General features: G+C 38.1%; 1 protein-coding gene across 1 annotated transcript; it reads left to right on the forward strand.

Moving 5' to 3' along the window:
* Window positions 1–2765: 2765 nt before the first annotated feature.
* LOC129767337 (60S ribosomal protein L8) lies at window positions 2766–4236 on the forward strand. Its single transcript, XM_055768080.1, has 3 exons — window positions 2766–2874; window positions 3209–3361; window positions 3431–4236. Exons 2-3 carry the CDS (start codon window positions 3224–3226, stop codon window positions 4076–4078), a joined length of 786 nt encoding a protein of 261 aa, XP_055624055.1. The 5' UTR covers window positions 2766–2874; window positions 3209–3223; the 3' UTR covers window positions 4079–4236.
* Window positions 4237–12706: the final 8470 nt, after the last annotated feature.

The raw sequence follows: 12706 nt of genomic DNA on the forward strand, positions 1-12706 counted from the left end.
AGTTATAGTGTTCCATGAGAGTATGCTATCTGTTTTCAGGAAACTGATTTTTGTTTATTAAAAAATGATTGTAGATTATCGAATGTACGAACATTGACTCAAACTCATATTTCATCAATGGTGTAATGGATCAGAATGTTTACTCAAACATTCTGGAGGAAACTATGACGGAAAGTATCAACAAAATAGGATTTTATCAAGGATTCAATTTTCACCAGGACAATAACCCAAAGCACAAGTAACATGAAGTTCGCACATGGTTGCTTTACAATCATTCAAAAGTTATTTCGAGCTCCGTAAAAATAAACAAAGAGTATTTTTACTATCCATTATATTATTATTTGTTCATCTACCTTTTAACAATAAAACAAAAATTAAACGAAGAAAAAATATTCACAACTTGAATAGTTACAAGTTGATGAGATGAGGGGGTTCAAAAAGAAGTTGTGTCATGGATTCCTGCCCTTCTGGTTATCTGAAACAAAAAAAACCGAACAGATTCTAAATTAGTAAAAATGCCGCTATAGCATGAACCTCGGACAAGTCGAAAACATATTTTTTGACAAAATGGCGGCCATTTGTTTTTTCTTACGTTTTTCGATTTTTTAAAAATATTCAAATTTGAAAAATATTATGTTTTAGAGATTCGTGCGATAGAGAGATGCATACAGATTGTATTCATATCAATTCGACATGAATCAGTTCAGTAGAACTTGAGATATCGTGTACGCCAGTTTGAAAAATCTAGTTTCGAGAAAAACGCTTTTGAAGTTCATTGCTATGGCCGTTCCAGGCCAGATACCGCATCACTAAAATGGCTCTAACTCGGTAAATAATGGAATTTTCGATAAGTCCTTTCTAGGGTATATTCTTGAATGACTAAACTACAGAAATATGAAGAAAATTGTTTTGGATTTTTTTCAAATTTCTAGACTAGAATACTGCCTTAAGGCCGGTTTAGAGTTCTCGTGAACGTGAACGTGAACAAACTCTTTTTTGTTAATAATTCATTAGTCCATATATAAAACGCAAGAGAAACATCCTGAAACGATAGGAAGAAACATTTTCTAGTAGAAAAACATATTTGTATTATTACGATCGAACATATTGTATTATTACGATCGAATGTCCCAAAGCATTCTGAAAATTATTTCACTGTGAACTGTGAATATCAATTTACATATGTTATGTAACTCTCGAGTTTTTAGGGAAAATTTCCATGGATGCAGTTTCATCCTATCGGATCTCTGCATGGGTTGGAAAAATTCGTTGATTCGGATACACTCGACATCACTCCTATTAAGAAACTATGGGAGCAATCTGCGTAGGAAAGTTAGAAAGCATCAAATTTCCAATAACAGGATCTTAAAAGCCATTTGATGGATGGATGGATGAATATTTCTTTCTTTTCTTTACACCAAAAAGCTCACAGATTATGGCTAAAGGCAGCTAAAAGTTGGGTTATCATCAGTGTTGCCACACGTACAGATTTATCTGGAAAGATACATATTTTTTTTCCCTTATTTTTGGTACAGATTCTGTACGGTACAGAGTACAGATTTCCGTCAAAAAGTACAGATTGGTACAGATTTTTTCCGTGTGTGAAATTTCTTATATTTGAAGAAAGCAACATTAAGGTACATGATGACTTTTACGCCGCAGTATCGCTTGGTGCTGCTGATAATAAAGGATTTATAATGCAATATTTGATCACTTTCATATTGACGAATTCGTTTCCAGGGTTCTACGGGAATATACAAGATATGGAGAATAAATTCCGTACCCTTAAGGTGAAATCGATGCCTTGTTTGTATCGTTCTCCCTACGCCTCACCTCTCGGCCTCGAACAAAAAAAAAACTCTGAAATCGGTTCAGCAACGATACGATGAACACTATTTTGAAACCAAAATATTTGATCAAACATAGTGGCTTTGTACAACCATTAGCAAACACTCGAATGACTTGCAAATGTAAATGTAGTATTTGTAGTAAATGACTGAGTTTTTGGTTTCATTCAAATAAAATATATTTTTTTTACAACGAAGATTTTCGATGGTACAGATTTTTGGTACAGATTTTTTGAAGATAAAGTACAGATAAGAAAGAATTTTAACCCCTCTGGTACAGATTACAATGTGATAACATTGGTTATCATACTGATGATGGAATCCTGAAATTGATCAACGCCTTCGAAACCGAATTGAAATTTCAATTACCGTACGAATATGTGTTTGAGTCTATGTTCGTACGTTCGCTAATCTACAATATTTCTTTAAGAAATAAAAAGCATCTGTTTGAAACCAGATTTTTACACTCATGTGAACACTATGACTATGTTTTTTCAATGTGACACTATGTATAGTGGCGTGAGTATTCGAGTTTGAATCACTGTATACGCTTCGTTAACAATAAAATAGTTCTGCTTACTTAATTTAATATTGCTTTAAAAGGGGTTAGCCATAAATAGTTTTGATGAGAAAAGCAAATACAATACCCTAAACAATCAGGCTATGCATTACAAAAATAATGAGAATGAACATGATTGATCGAAACTGAGAAATACTTGTTTATTCCTGAAACGTAGGAAAATTTTGGTTAATCTCAATTATTACGAAATTTTTACTGTTTTCAACACACTTCAAGTTCTTTATTTTATTTTTGGTTTTATTTCAGTGTATATGATGCCGAACCCATAATAAACGCAGAACATTGAAACGCAATCTCTATTTTTCTGTTGTCATCTGTCAAAACAGAGAACTGCGTTCCATCGCTTCCTCCTTTGCGACATTTGCTTGCATCTCTCTTTCTTTCCGGCTCGTACCAGAGTCAAGTGAACACACATTTTGTGTATCATTAAGATTATTTTTAAGCCCTGTAAGTGAATCTTCTGTTGAATTTTTATGCTAAATCTGGTGAATCTAACTTGTTTCTTTGCGTGGTGTTAAATTTTGTTGGTTGCGTTAGCTTTTACGGGAAAAAATCTCTCAAAATCCAATTTGTTTTTGATGATGTGTGTTTGGGGTTTGGAGTGATTTTGACATTACACAAATTTTGTATCGCATTGGCAGAAATGTGAAAACATGTTGCGGTTTTAGTTTTGATGTCACATTGATCTGCGATTACCAAATTAAATAGTGAAGAACAATTGCGGTCTGCAACAACGCCCTGTATGTTTTAATCTTAACCGAAGTATTTGTTTTCATTTTAGTGAGCATAATTTGCGATGGGTCGCGTCATCCGTGCACAGCGTAAAGGTGCCGGGTCTGTCTTCAGAGCCCACACCAAGAAGCGCAAGGGACAGCCTAAATTGCGCGCCCTCGATTATGCCGAACGTCGTGGTTATCTGAAGGGAGTAGTTAAAGTGAGTAAACTTCAGTTCTCCAGCCACGACTAGTCTTATTTACTTTACACGCGCCATTGTTGATTGCAGGAAATCATTCACGATCCGGGTCGCGGTGCTCCGCTGGCCGTGGTTCACTTCCGTGACCCATACAAGTTCAAGCTGCGTAAGCAGCTGTTCATTGCCGCCGAGGGTATGTACACCGGACAGTTCGTGTACTGTGGAAAGCGCGCCCAGCTGCAGATCGGAAACGTTCTGCCAATTGGTCTGATGCCTGAAGGTACCATTGTGTGCAATCTGGAGGAGAAGACCGGAGACCGTGGCAAGTTGGCCCGTACCTCGGGTAATTATGCTTCAGTCATTGCTCACAACCCGGACACCAAGCGCACTCGTGTGAAGTTGCCCTCGGGAGCCAAGAAAGTGCTGCCATCCGCGAACCGTGCTATGGTCGGTATTGTTGCGGGCGGAGGTCGTATTGACAAGCCTATTCTGAAGGCTGGACGCGCATACCACAAGTACAAGGTGAAGCGCAACTGCTGGCCGAAGGTGCGTGGTGTTGCTATGAACCCTGTTGAGCATCCCCACGGTGGTGGTAACCATCAGCATATCGGTAAGGCCTCGACCGTTAAGCGAGGAACTCCACCAGGTCGTAAGGTCGGTCTCATCGCTGCCCGTCGTACCGGTCGTATTCGTGGTGGAAAGGGTGACGAGAAGTTCAAGGAGAAGGAGAAGAAATAAGGCGATAGTGGGAAACGGATTGTATCCGGGATTGCTGCTGTTCGTATTGATTCGGATATCTTTCTACTGTAATTATAACGCGGGAGAAGAAAGAGCGAGAGAGTGGAGGAGTAACATCCTATGGAATGGTTAAAAATAAAATAAAATTCCAGCAATTATTTGTTTTTTTTTGTTTGATGTGAACTAAGTGGTTAATTTTTTCCTACAGTATTAGTTTATTCTTCACAAAGTAATAGAAATCGAGTCGATGAGAAGTTTGCTCTTTAGCCTCATTTTACTATTGTAGATACTAAGCAAAGTCGATAGTATCGACCGAGTGAAAGCTATCGGTGCAATTGTTATAACTTTTCCAGTTGTTTGGTTTGCTCGTTGCATACCTTCAGAGAATTAGTTTGTTTTATTTTGCGTCTCTGATATTTTCTATCGGGGAACATTTCAGGAACGCTTAAATATATGCAAATTGAATTACATGAAGTTGGAGCTAGAACTAGAATCGATAGGATTAAGGTACACCGGGGTAAGTTGAAACATGAGGTAAGTTGAAACGGAAGCCATAACTTTCACTAGAAATGTTTTTTTTTGTTATCCCATTAGTGCCCAACGTATGAAAATTAATACGCAAAAATGCCCGTTTTTGAAAAACTGTTTTGATGAAACTAAAGTGTTAAGCGCATTTTAAATGATACCACATGGCAATTTAAGAGTGTTTTTTTTGTCAGTGTCATTTTATCTGTCATTTTTGTTGTTTTGTTGTGTATTGAAGCTTGCAAAGTTCGAGTTTAATAGAGTCGCAAAAGTAAACATAAATTTATCAATGTTTTATCTCTTAAAGGATTCTGAATTGCTCAAATCTGTGACACAGCACTACTAGACGAGTGTAAAAAATGATATCTAGCAAACAATCCGAAGAGAATTATGAAACCGCAAAACAAAAATGTTTATTTTTGAGCGTATGAAATTTCATACGCTGTGCAACTACGGTATATTTTTTTCTCAATAGGATATATCAGCTTCCCGATAATCCGGAGGAGCTGTGCAATTATCTGATTGATTTGGACGAAGACGCTTTCGAAAATCTAGTGTCAACAAATGATATTGGGGCTGATTCTGATGCGCGAATGTGAAGTGACAGCTCGGAAAAATTGCCTCACTCAATTCCCGAAGGCGGCTGTGAGATTTTTACCTTGAGTGAACTCTCATGAACACTCACTCAATTCCCGTGGGCGATTGCAGTGGAAAAACATGCCATTTTGTGACTTTTTAAGTCGTATCCTCATTTGTTATCGACTAGTACCAGCAATGGTAGCCAAAAATAGAATTAGGCATTTGCAAAGGATTTGAACGATCTCTAATAATTCGCCGTTCCAAACGGGCAATAGCTACTGCAGATTCAAAGATGAATTCATCATCTACTTTATGAAAATTTTCGGAAAAAATAGGCAATTTCGAATGCAATCCAGTTAAACTGTGAATTTTGAAATGATTTATATTTATTATTAACATGTAGTCAGTTCAAGTATTTGGTATGCTATTACTAATGACAAGAATATACAACTTCTGCAGCCGCTATAACGCGTTACAAAATTAAAATGTAAGTTTACAATAGTTGACCCTAACTGATACGCGAAACTCAATTCAGCATATCATTTCCTTTCTTCAAAAACACAAATCAGACTTTCAAAAATTACGAAAAGCTACTTAAGTAGTTAAAAACCGTATATGTTTAATCAACTTCTTCCATGTGTGAGGCATTCTCGGTGTCATCCACTAGTGGAGGAGCATCTTCATCAGTAGTTGCGGATGGAGTATCATCTGTGCTCATACCTTCGTCCTTATCCATTTCAAAACCCAGCTTGACCATAAGGTAGATGCGAGATGCGTGCTCACCGGGCTCATCCAGTGAGAATCCAAACGATAACAGCGCAGTTTCGGACAGTGGAATTACAAGATCCTTGACAGCTCTATCATTTTTATCGGCTCATTGTCTGTGAACAAAATTTAGCTTTTAAATTTATATAAATGCGATAATAAATATATCTTACCTTGATGGCTTTTATGTGAGGTGACTATAAAATTAATGTTCACTGTAATGTTATAAAGAATAGTCAACCTTCCGATAAACTTTTAGCAATAATTACGCTAAAATCAGCACCGGACACTAAGTGAAAAAACGAATGCGGAATCAAAACACGGATGCGAAATCAAAACAATTGAAATAACATACACTCATATTAATGCAAAGGGACTATGCAAAAACAGATTTGAAAATATATTTTTATTTGTTTTCTTATCCCAGTGATACTATTTTTCATCAATTTTAATAAGAGGAAATAAGAGGAAAACGTTTATAATGATGAACCAAATTATTTCCTGTACATATTTGTAACAAGGAATGAAAATTTTTAAAACAAAAGAAATATATATTCATGAAACACATTGAATACATAGAGCCTTTGCAAAAAAACACAAGCTTTGACATATATTTCAATGAACACTGCACCATTTGTAATTCATTGAGTATTTTACTCCAAAATGAACCTCTCACGTCTGGGCAATCGCCTTCGGCGATACGGTGACCTGGGTCATGTGACTTTGAGGAGTTCATTGTTGTCACATCCCATTCGCGCTGGAGAATCAGGCCCATTGACTTTGTCATCGTGCCCCCAAGCGGTGGAGACAGCGATGTGGATGCTGGAGATAGTGACTCGAAGGACGGCCCTTCCGGTTTTGGCAAACAAGCGAATGTCGAGGGCAACATTGAACGAGGCCAATCACAAGAATGCTCCTCGGGCAGCAGCAAGAAGCGGAGAGCCAGACACTGGGAAAAATTACCTTAAATTCGGATGCAGATGCAGCCGTTGTTCTTGAAGGACATTCACCTGATCTTAGTGATCTCTGCTCGAAACATACAGTGTCGGACAATAGAATAGGACCACAGCTCAATCCAAAACAGAAAGTGACAAAACTTTGAGAAAAAAATTTCCATTTAAGTGCATCAAACCATTTACAAATTGTAAATTCCATTCTTGGAAGAAATTAAAATCATCCGTAGTTAAACCAATTGTCCTTTATTTAAAAATGCGTTTTAAGCATACTTACTGACTAAAATAACGCGACATAAAATAGGACCGCTTTAGAATTCATGGTAAAAAAAATTTAAAAAAAAGGAAATTCATACCGTGATCGATTTGCAGGGTTAGTACTTGGTGGTATAACCCTTATTACGCATCACTTCTCGCACCCGGTTCGGCATCGACTCCACCAGCTTTTGGCACGTTCTCAGCGGGATAGCGTACCACACCGCCTGGATTCTCTCCCACAGCTGCTGCTTGTTTTTTTGATTTTTCGGTGTACACCTTACGTTTAACTATTTCCCATAGGTTCTCTATGGGATTGAGATCAGGGGACTGTGCTGTCCACTCCATAACGTCTACCTTATTATCCTGGAACCACTTTTTAACCGTTTTAGCGGTATGTTTGGGGTCGTTGTCCTGCTGGAACTGCCACTTTAGGGGCATCTCCCACTCGGCGTGTGGCAGCATTACTTCCCGAAGTATCTGGGCGTAGAGATGCTGGTCCATAATCTGGTCGATCCAGTACAAGGGACCCACCCCGTACCAAGAAAAGCACCCCCACGCCATGATGTTACCTCCTCCATGTTTGAATGTTTTATTTGTATACTGGGGCATATACGCACAGCCGAGTGGGCGATGGACCCGGAAGAGGAGAAACTATGGAGAAATGTGCTGTGGTCGGATGAGACCAAAGTGAACCTCATCGGCTCGGACGGAAAGAGTTGGGTCCATCGCCCACTCGGATGTGCGTATATGCCCCAGTATACAAATAAAACATTCAAACATGGAGGAGGTAACATCATGGCGTGGGGGTGCTTTTCTTGGTACGGGGTGGGTCCCTTGTACTGGATCGACCGGATTATGGACCAGCATCTCTACGCCCAGATACTTCGGGAAGTAATGCTGCCACACGCCGAGTGGGAGATGCCCCTAAAGTGGCAGTTCCAGCAGGACAACGACCCCAAACATACCGCTAAAACGGTTAAAAAGTGGTTCCAGGATAATAAGGTAGACGTTATGGAGTGGACAGCACAGTCCCCTGATCTCAATCCCATAGAGAACCTATGGGAAATAGTTAAACGTAAGGTGTACACCGAAAAATCAAAAAAAAAAACAAGCAGCAGCTGTGGGAGAGAATCCAGGCGGTGTGGTACGCTATCCCGCTGAGAACGTGCCAAAAGCTGGTGGAGTCGATGCCGAACCGGGTGCGAGAAGTGATGCGTAATAAGGGCTATACCACCATGTACTAACCCTGCAAATCGATCACGGTATGAATTTCCTTTTTTTTAAATTTTTGACGTAGGACTACGTCTTTCATTTCTATACCGGGGTGTAAAATCAAAGTTTCGAAAACGAAAGCGTTACGCCGGAGACCGAGATTTTGAGCGTTAATAGCTCCTAAACAACTGAACGAAATTGTATGATAGACACTTCATTCGAAAGATAAAATGTCTACGCGTTCTATAGTTGTTACTTTTTGATCCAAAAACTTGTTTCAATAGTCTTAAAATTGCTTTCAAAACAGGCTATTGAAATCACCAATCGGTATATAAGCGAGCGCCGCTCGGAAATCCACTTAGTTCTAATTGAACAGCGATTGGAGCATGTTGTCGCTGTTGTGGTGAAGCTCTTCGTTTATCATGAAAGCGCGGATGAACGGTGTCACCAAGAGCCTGTTCGTGCACCTTAGGCCAGAAGGGAATCCATCAGGAGGAGAGTGATGCCACAAACGATTCCCCGGGAAGATCTCGAAGCAGCCGCTACACACACACATACACGCGCGGAATTCTTTCCGTTTGGATGCCATTCAGCATCGAGAAAGATCCGGAAAATTATCTGCCAGTTCCTCTGGGAATTTAAAATTACATTCATGTGAAAGAGTTTATTTTAATGTTTTCTATCCATGTAACACTGTGACCAAATATGTTTCAATCAAGTGCTATTAACAGATGGTTATCGAATTAGCATTAACCACTGGTGGGCTTCCAGTATCGAGGAAAATGTGGAAATATCTAATCGTTACTGAAAATAATCTGTCAGTTCCTCTGGGAATTTGAAAATACATTCATGTGAAAGAGTTTATTTGAATGGACTTCCAGTATCGAGGAAAATGTGGAAATATCTAATCGTTGCTGGAAAATAACCTACCAGTTCCCCTTGGAATTGAAAATTACATTCAAGCGAAAGAGTTTATTTTAATGTTTTCTATCCATAAAATATCCAGATAATACATTTGAGTTTGTGATTTGTCAATCAAGTGCAGTTAGCAGGAAAGTTTCTGAAGATTATTCTTCAGAACAAGGTTTTTCGTATCCTATATTGGATGCATAAAACCTTGTCCCCCAAATATTCATTTATTCATTCATTCAGAATGGATTTAGATTCAACTTCAAACAAATAATCTCTAAATCAACGATAGTCCTACGTCACCCTTGCGGTTGTACCATAGGTATAACCCACTTCCTGTTTTTTTACCATGAATTCTAAAGCGGTCCTATTTTATGTCGCGTTATTTTAGTCAGTAAGTATGCTTAAAACGCATTTTTAAATAAAGGACAATTGGTTTAACTACGGATGATTTTAATTTCTTCGAAGAATGGAATTTACAATTTGTAAATGGTTTGATGCACTTAAATGGAAATTTTTTTCTCAAAGTTTTGTCACTTTCTGTTTTGGATTGAGCTGTGGTCCTATTCTATTGTCCGACACTGTAAATGGTCTGCCGTTCAAATGTTCCATTACCTATTTGACGCAGATTTCGTCGGACTAATCACCACAGAGACAAATAAGTACGCACTGCTAAAAGGAGATACAAGATTCCGTGTGACCGTACCGGAAATGTACAAATTTCTAGGAATTGTGCTCGTTTCCGGATACGTAGAAGTACCAAGTAAACGGTTCTACTGGGAAGCAAAAGAAGATACGTACAATATGCTGATTGCCAAAGCTATGCCAAGGAATAAATTTGAGCAAATCATGAAATATCTGCATTTCAACGACAATTTACTCAATGATGGGTCCGACAAATTGTTCAAGGAACGACCTTTGATTGAACATGCGAATGACAAATTGCAATCTATGCAATCCCTATGAACCGTTGGACAATTATGCGTAGAACGGCAGTACACGAAAGTGCTAATAAACCATACAAATGGTTATTGAAGTTGAATTTTATGAAATAAAACCGTTTTGTTCGATATTCAAATTATTTCCATTTTTGATACTGTATCGGCTCAACGTATGGAATTTCATACGTCAGATATCTTAACTTCCAAAGAACTCCAAACCAAAATATTGAGTTTCTCCCCCGTTTCGGGACTAACCTAGATGGGCTAGAAAGTGTCATGACATTTGGATCAAGTTCTTGTACACCTGGGCAGTAATGGGTTATTTACACGTATAAAATAGCGTGCAGTGTATGTGCGCCTAATACTAACAAATACTAACGCGAGGATCTTTATAGCATACTTGATAAATGTCTAAGTGTTGGGAATTGATGAGCACCTTAATGATGCACCCTTGGCTGAAGAGAGAAGAAACATTTTATAAACTGGCTACACTGTAATCACTTCTGTTCATTCCACAATATATAATTATACAGTCATTCGCGGACTGGGATTTCTTTTACACAGACAAGACCGTCGTTTCCAAATGCTCGTATAATACTAGTTTATTTCCATTCCTTTTACATTGGTGCACCCTGACTCAGAAGGCACAGCAGGGGAGATAACTGCTTGTGCTGGTTTTGCTTATCTCAGAATGTGTAGGCTAAGAGAGATAATAATGTTTACGAAGGAAACATTCTATGTAAAAGGCAATAAAAGTTTATATCTATCTATGCTATGTTTCTACTGTAATCTATCTTATCCTACAAGCCATGTGGTATAACTCCTCCGGGGTGAAAAAAGACGCGTGTCCTCAGGCGTTTTCGTTTGATGCATTTGAAGATGGTGGATTTCTAGTTCTTCTTTTTCGTGAAACTCTTGACAGTATAGTTGTTGATAGCTTTTTGTAATGTAGGAGAGCAAGGACAAGGATAGTAACAGTTATTATCGTTGAGAGTGATATTCCTCCTAGTAGGCTCCAGTTCCAAATTTCATTTTTGTATTGTTTCAGGTACACATGGTCAATCTTCTTTCTATTGGAGAGGGCTATGCTGTCTACTTCGTGCAAGTCATTTTCTTCTGGTTGTTGGTCGATGAGAAGGTTGTGCATTGCTCCTTGAACGACTGTGCTTTGGATGGTACTCTCTCTAGTTGTGAATGATTTGTTTTCGAATTGGATACTGCAGTTTGAGAATGTAATTAGAAAGTTTCCCGTAAGCGTGCGGTTATCCGGGCCGCAGTTCGAATTTAGAGATCCATTCTTCGCATTGTTGATGAGAATAAGATTGTCTGATATTGCCTGAATTTCTGTTTTGGTTGTTTGTTTTGTTTTGCATTGACTTTTTTTTCCAGCCAACATAGGATTTATACAGGTGTCGGTGTACCTGTTAAGGAACGAGCTTTGTTGTATGTACTCGTCTGGTTTAGATGTTGTGTAAACATTTTTTCCAAGCTTTATCACGAAGTCTGGGTGATTTGTAATAATTTTACCTCCTTGGTTCAGTGGGATTATGCGGATAACTGTACCTTCTTCTTGTTCCAGTTGCGGAATACGAGTGATGTACAGAAGTGTATTCTCGCTGGTAGCTATTTTCGGCTTAACTAATCTCAACGCTTCTTCAGGGAGATCAACAGTTACTCCTTGCTCTTCCAATACGGATTTAATTGTATTGATTTCGATTAGAGAAAGAATCTTGTTGCTTGCTAATGAAATTTTAGATAGCATTATGGCTTCTTGTATGTCTTCTAGGATCTTGTTGATGGTATCGATTTTGATTATTGTTCTTAGCGTCTCCATTTCGTCAAAAATTATTCTGTTCTGGTTACCTTCAATTATTTCATTAATTGCATTTGTTAACAATTGAAGTCTCTTGCCTATCTGGTTGTTCACTTGATATTGTTTGTTATTGCTTTCAATTAGTTCGTTCATCGTTTGGTTGATGATACGTAAATCTTCAGCATCAGGCGTTCCACCAATCCATTTCCAGACCGTTCCAATTATTTCGATGCTCCGTTGACGGCGGGATCTCTGCGGCTTGATTTGCATTAAATTAGCGTATAATTCCTTAACTTTATGTTTAGCAATTTGAACAAAAGGATCATCCGACTTCTTATAGACTACTGTGGTTAAAAGATTGATAGTAGTTTCTATTTCCGTTATGTTAATAGGATGTATAATATTTATATTTCTTATTTGTAATTTACATTTTCCTATCTTTACTGTGAGAATTGGTTGATTACTCACATTGGTAATTTCTAGTTCTTGGCAGTAACAATTAATATTGATCAATGTTGTGAATATTATAAATGTTAAATACATTTTGTATGTGAAAATTATATGGTATTTGTATTGTTTCTTAACTTATAATTTTGATTATCCTTATTATTGTTTATATTTTATAATCGTGGTTGAGTTTCGTGTTTCTTCTGGGTTATGAAGTTCACGATTT

Source organism: Toxorhynchites rutilus, chromosome 2 (genome assembly GCF_029784135.1).
Source record: "Toxorhynchites rutilus septentrionalis strain SRP chromosome 2, ASM2978413v1, whole genome shotgun sequence".
NCBI classification, from domain to species: Eukaryota; Metazoa; Arthropoda; class Insecta; order Diptera; family Culicidae; genus Toxorhynchites; species Toxorhynchites rutilus.